The sequence below is a fragment of the Miscanthus floridulus genome, chromosome 6, assembly GCF_019320115.1.
Source record: "Miscanthus floridulus cultivar M001 chromosome 6, ASM1932011v1, whole genome shotgun sequence".
NCBI classification, from domain to species: Eukaryota; Viridiplantae; Streptophyta; class Magnoliopsida; order Poales; family Poaceae; genus Miscanthus; species Miscanthus floridulus.
Genome location: NC_089585.1, coordinates 105,089,098 through 105,107,392, shown reverse-complemented (window position 1 = coordinate 105,107,392; position 18,295 = coordinate 105,089,098). Strand labels below are relative to the sequence as shown.

The following is an 18,295-nucleotide window of genomic DNA, read 5'->3' as shown; positions in this document are numbered from 1 at the left end:
TCGCGCGTTGCGTCGCTGCGGACAGCCTGCCCAGAGCCCGTGACATATCCGCAGTAGTTGGTTGGTGTGACGATTGGGGCAGTGGAGTCTTGGCACGGGACTCAACTGCATCTTTAGACCGCGACACTGCACAGCACATCAACATCCAGATCATTCTAATCACACGTACAGCACTCGTCTCGCAGGATTGCTAAGTGCTAACCCCGATACAACATTGAGGTGATGCGGCGCATCAGCATCCAGGTGACCGTGGAGAGTATGGGTTCAGTTGATTTACAGACACAGGTACATCCGCGCAGCGCTCGAGTACAGTAGTAGCACAGTGCCGTCACTCGGATCACACCTCTCACGGACTTGACAGCCAGATAACATCGATTACGGCAGAAGTCGCGAGGAAGACGCAGCTGGGGAAGGCACACGCGATGGAGACCGCCGAGAGGTCGCAGAAACGTGGCAGGGGCTTGCAGAAGTTGGGGAGGGCCGTGTGCTGGATGCCGGTGCGGTTCAAATTGGCCACCGCCGCCGCCGCTGATCCAGCGCTAATCATTGCGAGCGAAAACACCTGTCATGTTGGCACCACATAGCTGTTATCCGTGTATATTCCATGGAAATGCTGACGATTCATAGGGCTCCAAATGTTCAGGTTCTATTCGCTGAGGTAAAGAAAGTTATCGCTTCGTAGCGATACAACTAACGAGGTTAGATTATGCTAACATCTTGGAAGATAGGTTGGCCTGGGCTCGATTGGTCAAAAAGGCAAGGATGAGCCGATGAACAACGCTTTGAAAGCAAACAAAAGCTAAGGACAAGCATCGTAAATAAAACTAAAATCAAGTCTTAGTCTCCAGGATTCTTATATGGATGCTGGATTATTATATGTTTGTTGTGTTACCTGGGCTACTTTCAGATATCCTATCCAGAACCACTTTAATGTTCTGACCACGGTACAAAAAAATGCAGCACACTTCTGAGGCATTTTCTAATTGGAGACGTCACATGGAAAGTTCATGTTGTTTGTGTGATACACTGTTGGAAAGCTCCACCTGATGACTTGAATAAAATGTTCTTAAGCTCATAATACTATGGAAATCTGGAAACCTCCATCTTACGGATATAGAAGAGTTCAGTAGATTCATCAGACAGGTAGAGACAGAATTGGATAAAATCTGGGCGACTGGGCTTTAGAAGATATAAGAATACTGCTTATTTCCATGCAGTAGCCAAGCAAAGGAGTGTTAAAAAGAAAGTAGAGGTTCTGGAGGGCACTAATGATCCAGTTGAGAACCAAAAAGGCATGATGGATGTTGATGTTAGTTTCTACTATAAGGATCTTTTTTTTTTGGATCTGTTAGAAAAGAAGATAGTCCTAACATCCACCTAGCTCAGGATTTTTGGGAGCATTACTGCTTCCGTTTCTGAGAGTGAAATTAAGGAGGCAGTGTTCAGTTGTTAGGTGTGACACTGATGCGTTCCCGGACCTGCTGGAGTATCCTTCATGTTTTATCATAAGTTTTAGATCATAGTAAAGGGTGATCTTATAGCTATGTTTGAGGATTTCTACAAAGGTAAGTTAGATCTATATAGACTCAGCTTTGCTATGGTTACCTTAAATTCCAAAGGAGGAAGGTGCAAGAACCATGCAAAGTTTAGACCAATTAATCTAATTAATTGTAGATTTAAAATTTTCTCTTAGTCTCTAACTCTAAGATTAGGTAAAATAGTTGGTAGGTTGATTTCACCTCACCAAAGTGCCTTTATATAGGGTAGATGTATTCTTGAGAGTGTCGTCATAGCCCATGAATTGGTGCATAGCTTACACAGCAGCAAAGAGCTGGGTATAGTTCTTAAGTTAGACTATAAAATGCTTATGATAGAGTCTGTTCGGACTTGGGACTTCCTTTTTGAAAGCTTAGAGACTAAGGTTTTATCCCAACTGGCCAACTTGGATTAATTGAATAGAGAACTTAGTCAAAAAAGGCTATGTGGGAGCTCTTAAGTTTATGGAATGACAATATGGGAGCACACATGTATCATTTAGCTAATTGGGAAAAGAGTTCCCCCGTTCGCTTGTCTCAAAAATGGCTTGTTCAGCTTCTTTTTTCAGCCGGAATAGTGTTTTTCTCTCACAACAATTCAGCCGGAACAATGTTTTTCAGCCAGTTTCAGCCAAGTTTCAGACCAGCGAACGGGGCCTAAAGTGTGTTAACAAAATTTGGAGGATTAGGCATTCCCAATTTGAGAGATCTTAATGTTTGCTTGTTAGCTAGAAGCTGAAACAAACAACCTAGCTGTTGAACTATCTTTTGAAAAAACTAGAAAGCTGATTTTTTAGAAAATATACTAAAAGTTGAAAAGCACGCTAAGAGAAAATTTCCTGACATTTAGTGTGTTGAGAAACCCAAAAAAAAAATATTACAAAAGTCAATAGCAAAAAGTCAAAAGGCCAAAAGTTGCAGCTCAAAGAAATGGACCCTAAATTGTTCTAGTCATTTTCCAACAAGATCTTGGTCTAACTAGTCTAAACTCGAAGTTGAACTAACTCAACTAATACTACCTACGCTGGCAATGGCTGCTGACCCGTCCATTAAACATCTAGAGAAAGCACAAAATGCACGATGCAGCCACAACAAACAAGACGGAATATAGTACAAAACAACAGATACTAGAAGTATAGTGACGGAAAAAACACGATAATTAGATGGACGTCGCAAAATCACATAAAAATGGCCAAGAAGGCAAGAACCGGCAAACCTGATCCCCGGCAAAGAGCAGCCATGCGTGGCGTCCAGAAGGAACAATGGGGGCTTTCTTCATGACCTTGTGTGCAATCAAGAGGAGTTGTGCTAGCGAGTAGGCAGCTGAAGCTGCAGACATCGCAACCAAGAATCTAAAATCATGAACAGCACCACCGGAGCAAGTCAGTATTTTCTCTAAGCATAAGTACACATTTCAACTTCAAACGGCGCAAAAACTTACTGCAGTGAATAAGAAAAGGACCAATTGGCATAGAGCGGGATCTCGATGCCAAAGATGGTGAGAATGCCTCGCTGCTTGGAGGAGACCATTAGCGACATCGAGAGCAGTGCCATCACCATGGCTGCAGCTCGGGTTGCCACCATAACCACGCCCAGCCGTGGCCATCTTGGCACCGGAGATGTGGTCACCGGAAGAGCCTCAGGCTCCAGCACCATCTTGCCCCCCGCCGGTGGCATCTGGATGCCGACCACCGAGTCACTTCGGCCATTACCAATGGAACCCATCGGTGGTGCTCCTGGCTGTGGTTTGGTGTTTTACTAGGAGACGGTTCACTCTAGGCAGCCTTTTTCCCTTTTAGCATGTTGTGGCAACTATGTGATGCACCCGTGACTCCGTGAGTCCTTTCTGCACTTGCTGTTTGACAGTATTTGGAGACCAGACAAGTACAGTAGCAATGGGATTTAGCAGATTGCGGCAGTAATTGACACGAGTCATGTGGAAGAACGCTAATTACGGCGCTGCATACTATAAGAATCTTATTTGAAAACTGGTCACTTCATAATCCTGTGTACATACTTGCAATACTTTGCAGTCAGCAGGTACCGAGTTTTCTCGGGTGTGCCCCACCGCCCTACCAATATAATACCAACCAATGAAAGACTCAAGAAGCACACAGATTTTTCATTATGGATCTGATAATTGAAATTTAGCATTTCTCAGAGTCAAGCTCAATTGCGTACAAGTAATTTAACAGATGAGAACATATCTCTAGATGGTAACCTAGATCGAGCAAGTAATGGGAAAATATTGAAGTGTAATAATGGCATAGCACTTATAACAAATATCTTTTTTCCTCCAATACACAGGAGAGTTACATATTATTGTGTTAAGAAGAAAAAAAATACCTGTCTGATTACTAGATGTTCAACGATCCTGTCAGTTTTTGGTTTACATGGGCTCCAAAAGAATAGGGATGAAAACGGATCGGATACGGACGGATATCACCGATATTACATTTGTTTTTATATTTTTGTTCGGATTCGGATTCGAATACGGATAGTGTCAACTATGTCGGATAGGATACGATTGGATATCGATATCATAAATATGCGATTTGAGTATTCGGATACGGATACGATATCGGATGTTGGATATCCGGACTCGGATACGGACAGATCTTAACCCCTCTAAACGGATTCGGTTTCGAATTCGGTCGGAAAATATCCATACCGTTTTCATCCGTACAAAAGAATGAAGGCAAATGCTGCTCACTTAAATATTCTTCCCGCCTTTCTTTTTTTGTGAGGAATATATATTATGCTCGATCAGACAACAACCATTTTTTTATCTATCCGATCAATTATACCTGTTGTTGGCTGGCAACAATAGACACGGACACGTGATCAGAAGGCAAACAAGGTGAATTTGGTTCTTTCTTGAACAAGTAATGATCTGTGACGTATGTATTGCAAAAGAAATAAAAGAGAGCAGAGAATAAACCTTAGATGATGATCACTTTTTGAGCTACAGACTGCAGCTACCAGCTAGGAGACTTTGTGACTTTTCTCTCAGACATGATCTTCCTCACCCTACATCCCGACAGCAACATATATGTTCGACAACACCACATAAACCCCGTTGTTCCATGGCTCAGACTCTACAAGCCTTCCTACTACCCACTCACCAACACTTGCATTACCATGTTTTTTGCATGCACCGAGCATTGTTCCTCAATCTCCTATCACCACATTGGCCTCCATTGGCATACTCTGCTCCACCAATTCACCAAAGCACCTGCCTCATCCTGTCATCCACATGGCCAACTCTATCAAGCATATTCACCACCACCACATACTGGTAGTGTTCAGCGGTTGGCACTACCATGATTTTTCGTTCTTCCATTTGCTTCAGCAAACCCAACTGTATACCCACCAGCCCTCCGAGTGCGCAAGCAGAGAGCACGGCTAACATCATCACCCTATTTGGTTGTATCGTTTCTCTCTGCATATCATGAAACTTGTTGGGTGCACCCTGATCCTCGCCATGCGTTGCAAGCCCTGTGATCATGGTTGTCCATGAAGACACATCGCTGACAGGCATTCTCTCAAATACCACTGTTGTGAGGACCGTGCGGCCACACTTGGCATACATATCGGACCAATGCATTGGGCAGTGTCACATCAAGCTGCCCAGAGCGCTAGAACTGTAAGACGCACTTGTGCATCTGCTCCGACAAGCCAACATCACCAAGCGCAAAGCATGCCAACACAAAACTCACCATGGTCAGATGATCCGGTGCCATGCCGTGCCTCCACAGCTCATGAAACAACGTCAACGCCTCCTTGGACTCGCCAGCTTGCGAGAAGCCGCTTATGAAGGCGTTCCACGAACCTAGGGCCCGGTTCGGGTTTTCGTCGAACACCCTGCGCGTCAAGGTCGCCAGCCTTCGCGTAGCCGCTGATGAGCGCGCTCTCGGTGAAGAAGGTCTGGCGTGCGAGGCCACGCTTGGCAGAGGCGGCGTGGAGCTACAGGCGTAGGGTGGAACCGGGGGTTCGGCTTTGGTCGCGGCCTTGAGGGCCGGGAACGTGTAGCGGTCCGGGTGCGGCTATCATGCACAAAGCACGCGGCGGATCGAAGCGGGGCGAGCCGAGGCGGAGGCGGAGGTAGGCACGGGTCACGGGCTCGCGACATTCCAGTGGAAGGGCAGAGGGAGGAGGCCACGGCGCAGGATGCACACGTGGATTCGCGGCGGGAGGATCATGTCGGTGCAGCCGTGCAGGAGTCGAGCCGGACCGCGGCAAGGGCGGCGAAGCGGGGAAGCAGGAGGGGACCGCGATGCGTGGAGTCGCGCGGGCGGGAGGAGACGGGTGCGTACCCGTGGAGATGGGATGGAAGTATGTACCATCAGGAAATTTGAATTCTTGCAGAACGGTCTCTGTGTTTGTATCTTCTCCCTTGCTAGGACTAGGGTCCTGTTTAGATGGCAAGTTTTTTCACTCTCTTCATCACATCAAATATTTGGATATATACATGGAGTATTAAATGTAGATAAAAAAATAACTAATTATATAGTTTGATTGTAAATTACGAGACGAATCTTTTGAGCCTAGTTAGATCATGATTGGACAATAATTATTAAATACAAACGAAAATGCTACAGTACCAAATACTAATTCCTAACCTTAATCTAAACCAGGCCCAGGAGTGGTATGTTTGTTGCTGCTCCATGGAGTTGGAGCTGGTTTACAGAATACGGTCGAGTTTAAGTGAAAAAAAAGTTTCAGAGATTTGGCAGAACTTCAGAGGAACTTCAACTGCATCAGGAGTTTAGAATTTGACACAAACATGTATACTTTAAAAAACTTTGTGAGTTCTCAAAAAAAGAAAAAAAACAGAAGCAAAATTATCTGGAAACACACCCTCGCGCGGCCACAAACCAATCCATCCTTGGCGCGACAAACCAATTCACGGCTTCATCATGATCTCCTCCTCGAGCCGCTGGGCAACGCCACGCGCGAGTTTGTCTAGGAACGCCACGAACCCCTCCAGCGTCCAGCCCTTCACCGGGTCGGCCTCGAACGACCAGCTGACCGCGCACCCGGTCGGGTCGTGCTCCACTCGCATGGTGGCCCGGTACCTGCCGAAGCCCTTGTTACTGTCCAGCAGCTCGTAGCTATACCACCGCCCCGTGTGATCCGTCTCCAGGAGCCCCTCCTTGGACCACCCCACGGGCTCCCCCGGCGCGGCCATGTTCACGGGGCCCTCGCAGTAGCGCACGCACCCGGGGGCGGGGAGCCCCTCCGGCTCCGGCTCCGCCGCGCCCTCCACCTCCACCACGCGCCGGCACGTCCGCACCGTGGAGACCCACCGGTCCAGGGAGCAGAAGTCGCCCCAGCAGCGCCCACGCCTCGTCGGGCGTCGGCCCCGACGCCACGGCGCGCACCGTGCCGCGCCACAACACGACCGGCGCTTCTTCCCGGGCCGTGTCGTGATCCATGGAATGGAGTGGAATCGTGCGGCTTTTGTGTGTGTAAGTGGCGATGCGATGCGAGACGTGCTTGCGCGCGACGGCGAGACGTGGAGTCAGCTGGTCCTCGCTGTTTTATACAACGCCGTCGACTGCTGGCATGTACAAGTGTCCAACCGCAACTGGGCAGAGTAGCCTGAATGCCTGATGTGCGTGGCCATGGTTGGGTTGGCACAAAGGTCAGTCACATGGTGAGATATCTCTCGCTGAGGTGTATAAAAGTGGTCGTGTCCAATGGGCAATGGCTGCCGTATTCGTCTCCTCTATCTAGGATATATATAGAGAGAGAGAGAGTACCAAACGTTCAAGCATAGCTTATTTTAAGGCTCAGTTTAGTTCCAAATTTTTTTGCAAAATGAGCACTGTAGTATTTTCGTTGTTATTTGGCAATTAGTGTCCAATCATAATCTAATTAGGCTTAAAAGATTCGTCTCATGGATTTCGTCTAAACTGTGTAATTAGTTTTATTTTTTATTTATATTTAATACTTTATGGATGCGTCCAAAGATTCGATGTGACGGAAAATCTTGAAAAATTTAATGTTTTGGGATGAAACTAAACAGGCCCTAAGATGTGGCGTGAGGTATAAACGTCTAATCATTTGTTGGGCGCGTATCAACATACTATGGCTACTAGCTAAATCAAGTTTCATTTTTTTTTCTGGCAGGCAACGGAGAAGATTTCAAGATTCTCTCTAGTTCTTCCGGTCCCTGTTATATGTGCATTATTTTCTACACCAACTCAACGGGGTATATACAATGGGTGACTGCCTGGCTGCAAACTTCCCACTGCTCGCTGAGCAATAGTAGGATAAGCCATTGGATACCGGCTTCCCGATCAACTATTTTTATACTAATAATAGCTCCATCTCCCAGCCGCCACCACTGATATCTAGTTATTGACTATTTCAAACGACGGAATTTATGAGATTTGCTATATTCAGGTTGGATTTTAGTTTTCTTCCATACGACAGTTATTGCATATATTTTTTTTCCTTAAAATTACAGTTTTAGTTTGTTACAATTTCAGTAGACAAAATCTATAATTTTTTGTTACGAGAATGAAAAACCCATTAGACAAAACCACAAACCTGATAAAATCCGATATGTGTTGGCACAAAAACAATTTAACAATTTACAATTATTTTTATTGTCAAGGACAAAAGTTTAATATGTTATGACATAAGCCAAATAACAAATCACAAAAATACTATGTTAATCGGTAGTACAAGAGTATTGTCTGAAATCAACTTAAAATTCATGCATCTAAAATATAGGAGAAGTGGAAATTTATAAAGAACATGTTTGGGTGCATATTTTCCTGTAATGGTGGTGGAAATAGGCCAAGAATCACACCAAATATCTCACGAGGTGGACGATTCCTGCAACCGCACATGGCAGTACCCAAACCACTCCACGTTAGGAATTAGATGTTTTTTCATTAATCATTAATCATTAAGAAGGGAAATAGGTACCCAAAGAGAGGATTTAAACTTGAGTGGTTGAATGCATGATCACACATTTTGTAGGTATTTCGTAAATCAGACTAGTAAATTTATACGAATACCGTGTTGTTCTAGAAAGACGATGGTAGCATCAAAAGATACGAGGATTTATACTGGTTCAGGCCGGAGCCCTACATTCAGTCTCAGAGATGATCGAGTACTTGTTCATCGCTTGAATGCTCTAAAGTTTTTACAATATGGGGTGCAAGAATAGTGGAAGAGGTATGAGAGCTAGAGCTAGGAGAAGGGCTGCCCGAAGGGAAACTTCGAGAGCCCGATCAGAATGGAGATGTCCCCTCGGAGGGGCGCCTTGGCTGCCCTTATATAGAGTCTGGAGCCAGGTTTCATACAAAGAAGGAGGTTCTCCCCACCAAAGGGCCGTGAGCCTGAGGGAATTGGCCGAGCTAACTTGGCTTGCAAGTAACGCCGTCTGGTGGTGCACGTCTTGGCGTGGCTATCGTCATGGTCTTGTGCTCACGTCGTGGCATGGAGTGACGTGGTGCCATAGTGCCAGTCATGGCGGCACTGTGGGCACGGTGATATTTCGCCAGCCATCCTGCGCGACGTGGCCTCGCCTGGTCTTCGTCATCGCCTCCTGATAGTCCGGGGGCATCGTACGAGAGTAGGTAGCCGCCCCTTGGCCACCGATTTTCTTGCTGCTTGTGGAGTTGGTGGCCATGATCTTAATCTCTGGGGTCATGGCCCGCGTTGGCTTGGATGGCCTCTAAGTCTAGGCCATCGTCGTGGATCCCATCTCGTAGTGGGTAGGATCGTACAAACGTCTTGTCGGGCTGTGTTTGGATGGTGGTCCTCCATACCTGCCATCACCGTTCGGTGGTGTTGTCTTGTCTCTACTGCGTGGCGCAAAGATGATGTCTGACCGGACCGAGGTGACTGTTGTCCCCTCGGTCCTTGTGGGGTCAGTGCTGCGTGCCTGCTCTTGTTAGAGCAGGTGTGCTCGGTGGGCTCGATTTCTTTCGCCCAGGGGTCAAGACGGCGAGAAGTCATGAGCTGCAACATACTGTGCGGCTAAGGCAGAAGGGAAGGGCTGTGACCGACCTTGACCTCAATGATTGGCCCAGTCCGCTTAGCCTAGTTGGGCCTCGATCATTCGGGCTCAAGCTTGGCTTTGGTATCGTGGGTTGTCCGGTCTGCTGGCTAGTCGATGCCTTGAGATACCCGGGGATCATAACCTCGACAGCAGCCCCCGAGCATTTTTTGCGATCATGAAGTGATCGTGAAAGTGCTGAGATGCGTGTTTGTGGAGTGCGAGTTCATAGTCATGGCCTATCCGAGCTTTGTCACTCGAACTCTTGTGGGCTAGTGCGTTTAATGCGGTAGATGGTCGTTTTGTCTCGCTTTGTCAGGGCACCCTGATGATGAGGTACGCGACTGTTGAGCCCTACCGTGCCAGTGTGCTGTGTATTAGGGTTTGTGACCTAGGTGGGGCTAAGTGGTCTTGTCGATGTTGTATCGGCCCTGCCTTTTGGGAAGGTCTCGATTTCCCTGACCTCACGCTGGCATCTGGCTTTGGCTACAGCCTCTCGTGGTGCGCCACGCGGCGCGGGGGGCTTCATGCTGTTTAGCCCACCCTTTGGCCTATAAATAGGTGCCTCCTTACTGTTTAAACCACCTTTAGCCGTGTCTATGTATCATCCTTATTCCCTTTTGAGAAACCGAGTTTTTAAGAGAGGGGAGAGACAGAGAGATTCACAAAAAATTGTGAGGTTCCAACCATGCGACCTGCTGAGGGGTTGGTTTTATTAGCCAAAACTTGGATTGTGCTCCTTCTAACGACTGGTGCTAGAAGGAGTTTTGTGGATAGGGGAGGCCGAGTTGGTGCGGCCCCCAAATCCACAGCCTTGTGCGCTCCCCGCCTTCTGAGATCTTTTGACTTAGGTGTGCGAGGTGGTCCTAGGCTTTGGATGGTTTAGCTGCTCCATTCTCATCTTGGAGCGGATGGTGTTGTCCGCCTCTCTCCCTATCCCTTTGAAAGCATCTAGGCCCCTAGAGAGGTTCCAGAGAGGGAGTTTCTTGATCGGACGCGTCCGGTTAGTGTTGACCGGACGCTAGTCAAGATCCGGTTACTGACCGGATGCTAAACAACGAAGTGACCGAACTCTGGGTGCCATCATCCGATCAACATTAATAAGGTTCTAGAGAGCAGTTTTTGTGACCGGACGCATCCGGTCAGTGCTGACTAGACGTAGGTCAGAGTCCGACCACAACTTAACGGCTCTGTGGCGGGGATAATTGACCGGAACGTCTGGTCACCTTGACCGGAGCGTTCGATCACCCCGTAGAGTGCTGACTTAACCTCCTAACAGTTCGTTTTGAATGAGAGGGTATAAATACTTCCTCTATTCATCCAAGGGAGGTCTCTTGCTCATTTGTTCAGCTGTGAAACACCCTTGAGAGTGCAAAGGAGAGCAAGAGCCTAGTGAGGTGATTGAGATTTGAGAATCCAAGATTAAGGCCTCATTAGTGTAACAGAACCGACCAATTATACGAAATTAAGTAAGAAAATCATCCGCCAGAGCAGACGATTTAGCAAGCTTAAGCCCGTATAACCCGGTAGTCCGTGAAATCACGAAGGATTTCAAACCAACTCACATACCAACCAAGATTGTAATAAGTTTAGTGGTCACCATCACATATTACATAAAAGTTCGCATCTCAGATACATCAGAGTTTAAACATAGTTATTACAAAACGAGTTTAAATAGAAGTAGCAGAAGCCATTTGTTCAAAACCACACACACTCACACGGAGTTCAAATACAGTGCCAGCTAATGATCATCTCCAACAAAAGCATCATACGAGACGTAAGGAATGACCATGCCCATGGTCCTAAGCATCACCCATCGCAGGATAAAGGCATTTGATACAGTAGCCGTAATACATCTGCCCATTTGCAACAAGTGAGAATAAAACCCTGAGTACGAGAAGATACTTAGCTAGACTTACCCGACATAACCGAAAATAAAATGGCACCAAAGATTATGAAGGGCTTTATAGTAGGGTAGCTGACTCATTTGCAAAAAGAGGCATTTTTAGCATTTCAAGAACCTTTCCAAAAGCATTATTGTCAAGTTAATTATTATTAACCTGTCGACTACATTTGCACCTATACTAGAGCAAACATGTGATTAAGCAAATAATGATAACCAATGATCATTAACAACTTCCATAATGTCATATTCATTATAACTGTCCAAGTGTTCCATCAACATTACTATGATGAAGTCACTCAAGTCAAGTGTTCACTATCCAGGAGCGATGGCGATTCGAATCGATTCCTAACCAGCTGGTGATTTATTCCTTACACAAACCTCACTCACCCACTAAAGTGAGGGTATCGGTCACCGAGTCAACTATCCAGGAAAATCTCGAGTTTGCTAGGAACCACATGTACCCGGGGGCCGACCGACTGCCCTTGGGTCTTATCATCGCGCCCCCGTGTCCTACCACACCTGCTCCGGTACAGTGCGCTGCGGGCAATCTACTCGGCCCAAATAATCTCCTAGCTTCACGGTCGAAAGGTACTTTATTCGGTCAGCTAAATGTAAGGCATGCGTTCAATATGACCTGAGGCCCAACAACGGTCGGTCCTTAATCGACACAGACGAAAAGCACTACAGTCCAAAACTCTGTAAGTCTCCGTCCGGTCTCAACTTCAAATTAACACTTAGTTATACCATGACTACATAGTTATCCAAGCAGATCTAGGTAACCACCTATAGCTCGCAGGTGACAGGAAATCACCCGACTTCTACCGGTCTAAGCCAGCTAAACATTGACTCGACTACGGATACTAGGGTAACAAGGATATAGTATAACAAAGGTAAACAAGGTATAATGCAGCAATGGTTGCAAACAACTCCTGAACGTAATGCATCAATTAAAGTAAAGCATTTAATTAATAATTGCAAACCGGGGAGAAAAATGCTCCGGGGCTTGCCTCTCTCAAAGGAGCTCGGGCGGTGATCCGAGCACTCCGAAAGTTCCTCAACGTCCTCCTCGTCTGCTTCGGTCACTTCCTGCGGCTGCACCTCGAGCTGCTCCTCGGGCTCCTCGGGTATGACGACTGGGCTCTCGGTTTGCGATCCTATATGATGCAGGTGCATAAGTGCTTATGCAAAAGGTGCATCGTATGAAATGAACACAATGACTATGTTGAAATGCAAGGTAGTCAACATCATCCAAGAACATGTACTACAAGCACATGTCATCTACTGCATTCTCTTCTACTACTAATATGCTAAGTCAACACATCTCATTAAATGCTTCAAAGATACACCAAAGCTTCACTAATTTCTTAATCATACACAAAGCAACATTTGATTAACCCTAATTAATAATAGGTTTGAATAGCAACATCTATTTTTATAGCTTAGAAAAATCTTAGAAAATTATCATAGCACAGTACTACCCTAAGTAGTCTACCATTAAATTTTTATGACATTTCAATAAGTGGAGTAGCCTATACAAAAATGACAAGCTATGGCATAATTATAAACATGAAAATACTTTGTATTATGAAAAGTGTCAAACAACAGATTTAGTATTTTTCCTAGGTTCTAAATAGTAAATAATAACTGTACAAAATTATCACATTAAAGGCACTTGAACTACACCTCACAATTTTTCTATAGGACATGCATGGCATATATTTTTCCTAGGAAGTACATTACACAAGAAGAGTAACAAACTTGGAAGCATATTTTTCTGATACATATAAGTTTTACTACACATTTTACAAAATATCAGTAATATCAAGAATTAAATAAAGCTCTACAGAAAAGTATCTAAAAAATGACATGCAATATTTTTATCATGTAGATCCGGTGACAAGGAACACAACAAAATTTGTTTCAACAAATTTGGAGCCAAAATGAGTACACAAACATTTTCCAAAGTATTTCTCTTCCCAAATAATAAAAGAAAAATCAAAAACATTTTTCCTATTACTACTGGGCCGGCCCATGGGAACGACTGGCCCATGGCCGCTTTTGGCCTGCGTAACCGAGCGGAGGAAAGGCAATGGCCTAGCTCAGGGCTCTGGCCCAAGGCCGACCTAGCCCAGCTCGGCCGAGGCGAGACGGCCACACCACGCTGGCGTTCTAGGCACCATGGCGGTGCGGCCGTTGCCAACGGGCCGGCGGCCGTTGCCGACCATGACCGGGCAAGCAGGCGCGTGCGCTGGGTCCACAAGAAGATGGTGAACCCAAGCAGGTCACTCAAGGGGATAGAGAAGGGACAGGGGGAGCCCTTCCACGGCGAGGCCAAGCGCGGCGGCGCCATGACCGACGACGACGAAAATGCGCGAGGCAGCTGTACCTTGCTCAAACGGTGACCCTGCAGTGAGCACCGGGTGTCGAAGAGCGAGGCAAAGGGACGTGCGCGCGATTGCAGGCAACGGTGGACCACCGATGGCCAATTTCGCCGGCGGAGCTGCGGTGGCGAGGGCGGCGCGAGCAGAGCTCGGTGCGGGGCGAGGTAGAGACGTAGCGCGGGCGAGGAAGATGAGGAATGCTGGGAGAAGCGGAGCTACGGGGCTTGAAAACGGGCAAGGCGCGTGCTTGCGGGGGCCACGGGACGCCACCCGGCCGGCGTCGTCGGCATGCGCTCGCCACGCGGCGCGGCATGCCTGACGCGGTCGGACGCGTCTGCGCACGCGGGGGAGAAGGAAGACAGTGCGCGGGAGTGGGCTGGGCTGAGGCGAAGGCGCGGGCGTGTGAGGATCATTGGGCCGGCTTCGGCTGATGGGCCAGAAGTGAGGCGGCGGCCCGTTAAAAGAGATAAACAATTTTTCTAATTTCATTTTCAATGAATTTTCAAATATCAGTTTCAAGTACCCTTTTGAGCAAGAAAATGACTTCTTTTGAAAATGGCCCAAAAATAAAAGTTGCTTAGAATTTAATTCTCTACAACTTTACTTTAGGGACCAACTAAAAATTTTGCATAGATTTTGAGTTGGGAAGTAAAAGCTAAATAGGGAGGATTTTTGACCATTTTCAATAAAAATTTCAAAAGCATATTTTGTCAAAAGTTTGAATACCAACTTTGCTCCAAAAATTGTGCTAAATAATTTTAGATAATTTTCAATTATAGCCAAACATGTTTTATTAGCCTAGCAAGCATAATTAGGGCAAAAATAACTCTAAACAAGTGTATGCAACATTCATGTTTCACGAGCATGTTTCATATGTTTCGAAGCATTGTTTCAGTTATTATTTACATGATTAGGCATGTATGATTAGGATGCTTGATGATGCATAATATGTATGGTTTGTAGTGCCTAAATGCTTGCATAACACCATGGTGTTACAACCCTCCCCCTTATAAAAATCTCGTCCTGAGATTTGGGTTACAAACCATTTGTTATAAAAATCTTCATAAGCTTTTTGTAGATATTCTCCCGTTTCCCATGTTGCATCTCCCTCATCATGGTGATTCCACTGTATCTTGTATGTTTTCACCACACTATTCTGAGTAGCACATTCTTTAGTGTCTAACACACGGACCGGTTGCTCACGATACACCAAATCTGATTTGAGTTTGATGCCCCAAGGTTCTATTCTTTCCTCCGGAACACGCAAACACTTCTTGAGTTGCGATACATGGAAAACTGGAAAGACAGTACTCATTGTCTCAGGTAACTCTACCTTATATGCTACTGGACCTTTTCTTTCCAAGATCTTGTATGGTCCTACGAATCTAGCGGCAAGCTTTCTCTGGACTCCAAACCATTTCTTCTTCATTGGCGTGACCTTCAAATAAACATAGTCACCAACTTCAAACACAAGGGGTCTCCTTCTTCTGTCTGCATAACTTTTCTAACACGATTGGGCCGCCTTCATATTTTGTTGAATAATATGAACTTTCTTCTTGGCCTCTTCTACAAAGTTAATGCCATAATACCTTCTATCTCCTGGCTCGACCCAATTTAGTGTCATTCTACATTTTCTACCATACAAAGCTTTGAATGGAGCCATCTTGATGCTTTCTTGATAACTATTATTGTAAGCAAACTCAGCTAATGGTAACCATGACTCCTATGAACCCCTAGAAGACAACACACAGGCTCTTAACATATCCTCTAGAACAGCATTCACTCGTTCAGTTTGACCATCTATCTAAGGATGATAAGCGGTACTATGAATCAAACTAGTTCCCAAGCCTTTGTGCAAATGTTCCCAAAAGTAAGCCATGAACTGTGGCCCTCTATCAGATACTATAGTCTTTGGTATGCCATGCAACCTCACAATTTCTATAATATACTTCTCAGCATATTGAGGTGGTCGATAAGTTATCTTGACAGGTAAGAAATGAGCGGTCTTGGTAAGACGATCCACAATCACCCAAATCGAATCATGTCCCTTTTGAGTAGTGGACAAACCCGAGATAAAATCCATACTTATATCATCCCACTTCCAACTAGGTACGGACAAAGGTTGCAACAAACCGGCATGTTTGAAAGGTCCTTGTTTGGTTTTGGTAATTGAGTGACAACTTAGGTGGACTAATTGTGTTTATGTGAGATACACAGGTGATTAGTCCACAGGTACATGTGTGTGAGCAACATATACCATGAAGGTGAAAATGGCTTGGAGATGTTGCAAAGCTCACACATGTGATGATGAAGGAGCTTATTGCACATGAGACATGACATTGAGTCATGTGATCAAGGTGGAGAAGATCAAGACAAGACTTGGCTTGATGGACCGGTTGCAAGCGTGAAGGGCAAGTCGAAGGCTTTGGAGTGATGGACCGCGTGGCGGTGAAGCTTGAGCAAGACTTGGCGCCGATGGACGATGGCAACGGTGAAGAGCAAGTAGAGTCAAGATCGATGAACCAATATGATCATGTGATGATATGAAGTGGATCATATCATTGTTGATCGTGTTGGTGCATGTGTTGCATCAACATTGGAGGAGATGGAATGGAATGCGCAAGGCAAAGGTATAACCTAGGGCATTTCATTTCACCGGTCATAGGTGTGTAGAGAAGTTTATGACCGGGTTTAGGATAGATGGCCGTACTATCAAGAGGGGCAAACTTGTTTGCATATCGGTCATCTAGTGCCACTCGAGTGATCTAACTTTGCATTGTCGCTAGGATCGAGTGGCGTGGCAAGTTGAGTGGCTAACATCCTTTGGAAAATGATTGTGAAAATGATAACACACATACACATGGTGGTGTACACTTGATGGTGTTGGCACATTTACAAAGGCGGTGGTGTTTGTAGGGGTGAGATGGGTTTGGGTCCCTCTCTCCCTCCCGCCGAGACATTCCATTTTCCCGAAAGCGCCGAATCCCGCCTCACAAGCTCGGCGGGATTCGGCGCTTTCAGGAAAATGGAATGTCTATTTTCTATTGCGCCGGATGCAAATTCTTGTGGTTAGCACACTTGAGCAAGGGTGAAGAGAATGGAGAAGATGCTGGCGTCGATCAACTGACCGGACGCTGGATCTGAATGCACCGGACGCTGGCTGGCTGCGTCCGGTCGTGCTGACGTGGAGTGTAGCAGTCGCTGGAGTATGACCGAACGCTGGTTGTGTCCGATCGCATTCGACCGGACGCGTCCGGTCATGCTTGGGAGCTTACTGGAAACGACCGGACGCTGGGGGTTCAGCGTCCGGTCAGTTGAAGCTGGAGCGTCTGGTCAGGTCAAGTGACCGTTGGAACCGGGACACGTGGTCGTCTGTGGACGACTGGACGCTGAGGTCCAGCGTTCGGTCAACACGACCGGAGCGTCCGGTCGGCCCGACCGTTGCCCAGTGAAGGGGTAACGGCTAGTTTAGCCCTTGGGGCTATAAATAGAAGTGGCCCTCGGCCATGGCTGGTGTGGAGCACCAAAGGGGACTTAGTGTCCATGCTTGTGAGTGCTTGGGAGCCCTCCATCACACATATACTTGATAGTGATCATTCGATTGTGTGAGTGAGCGATTCTAGTGCGATTGCATCGTGAGGTTGCATCGAGTGGCACTAGGTGATCGAGTTACAAGCCGGTGGTGCTTGTTACTCTTGGAGGTTGCCACCTCCTAGACGGCTTGGTGGTGGTCTCCGTCGAAGCGCGCAAGAAGCTTGTGCGGCGCTCCGGAGAAGTGCTTGTGAGGGGCATTGTGCTCGCCCCGCGGGAGTCGCGAAGAGCAACTCTAGTAAAGCATGTCATTGAGCTACCCTCACTCAAGGGGTAGGTTCTTGTGGCGCCCGACGTGCGGGCTTAGCGGGTGATGCTAATTAGCCGCCGAACCACCAAGTGAGCGGTCGACACAACGGGGACTAGCGTGTTGGCAAACACGTGAACCTCGGGAGAAAAATCATCGTGTCAACCTTTGTTCTTCCCGTTGGTTTGCATCCCCGTTACACAAGCTTGCAATTACTTTTATACATACTAAGCTTGTGTAGTTGCTCTTGTAATTAGATAGCTTGTGTAGCTTGCTAATTACCTTCTTGCTTGTGTAGCATAGAAGTAGCTCCCTTGTGTGGCTAATTTGGTTTTAGTAACCTTGTTAGTCACATTGCTTAGTTTGTGTAGCTAAGTATTTGCGCTCTCTAATTAGGCATTGGTTGCCTTGTTATTGAGCATTGCTAGTGAGCATCATTAGCTTTGTGCTTTTGCTTACTAGCATGTGTAGGAGCTCCCTTGTTGCTTAAAGTACTAGTGGCATAGGTTTGTGTGACCTTGCTCCTAGAATTGTTTAGGAGAGCTCTAGCTAGCCCGGCACCTTAGTTGCATAATTAGTATCTTTGCAAGGTGCTAGTGAACATATATAGTGGGG

At 46.4% G+C, this 18,295-nt stretch overlaps 1 protein-coding gene and 2 pseudogenes across 1 annotated transcript; all 3 read right to left on the bottom strand.

The window, feature by feature from the left end:
* Positions 1–110: 110 nt before the first annotated feature.
* On the bottom strand, positions 111–3,357 carry LOC136456480 (CASP-like protein 3A1). Its single transcript, XM_066456381.1, has 3 exons — positions 2,977–3,357; positions 2,752–2,887; positions 111–562 (listed from the first exon to the last, which is right to left on the bottom strand). The coding sequence occupies exons 1-3, from the start codon at positions 3,258–3,260 to the stop codon at positions 347–349; spliced, it is 636 nt and encodes a 211-aa protein (XP_066312478.1). The 5' UTR covers positions 3,261–3,357; the 3' UTR covers positions 111–346.
* Positions 3,358–4,513: 1,156 nt separating this feature from the next.
* LOC136460963 (pentatricopeptide repeat-containing protein At1g77170, mitochondrial-like) lies at positions 4,514–5,737 on the bottom strand (annotated as a pseudogene).
* Positions 5,738–6,237: 500 nt separating this feature from the next.
* On the bottom strand, positions 6,238–7,190 carry LOC136458905 (lachrymatory-factor synthase-like; annotated as a pseudogene).
* Positions 7,191–18,295: the final 11,105 nt, after the last annotated feature.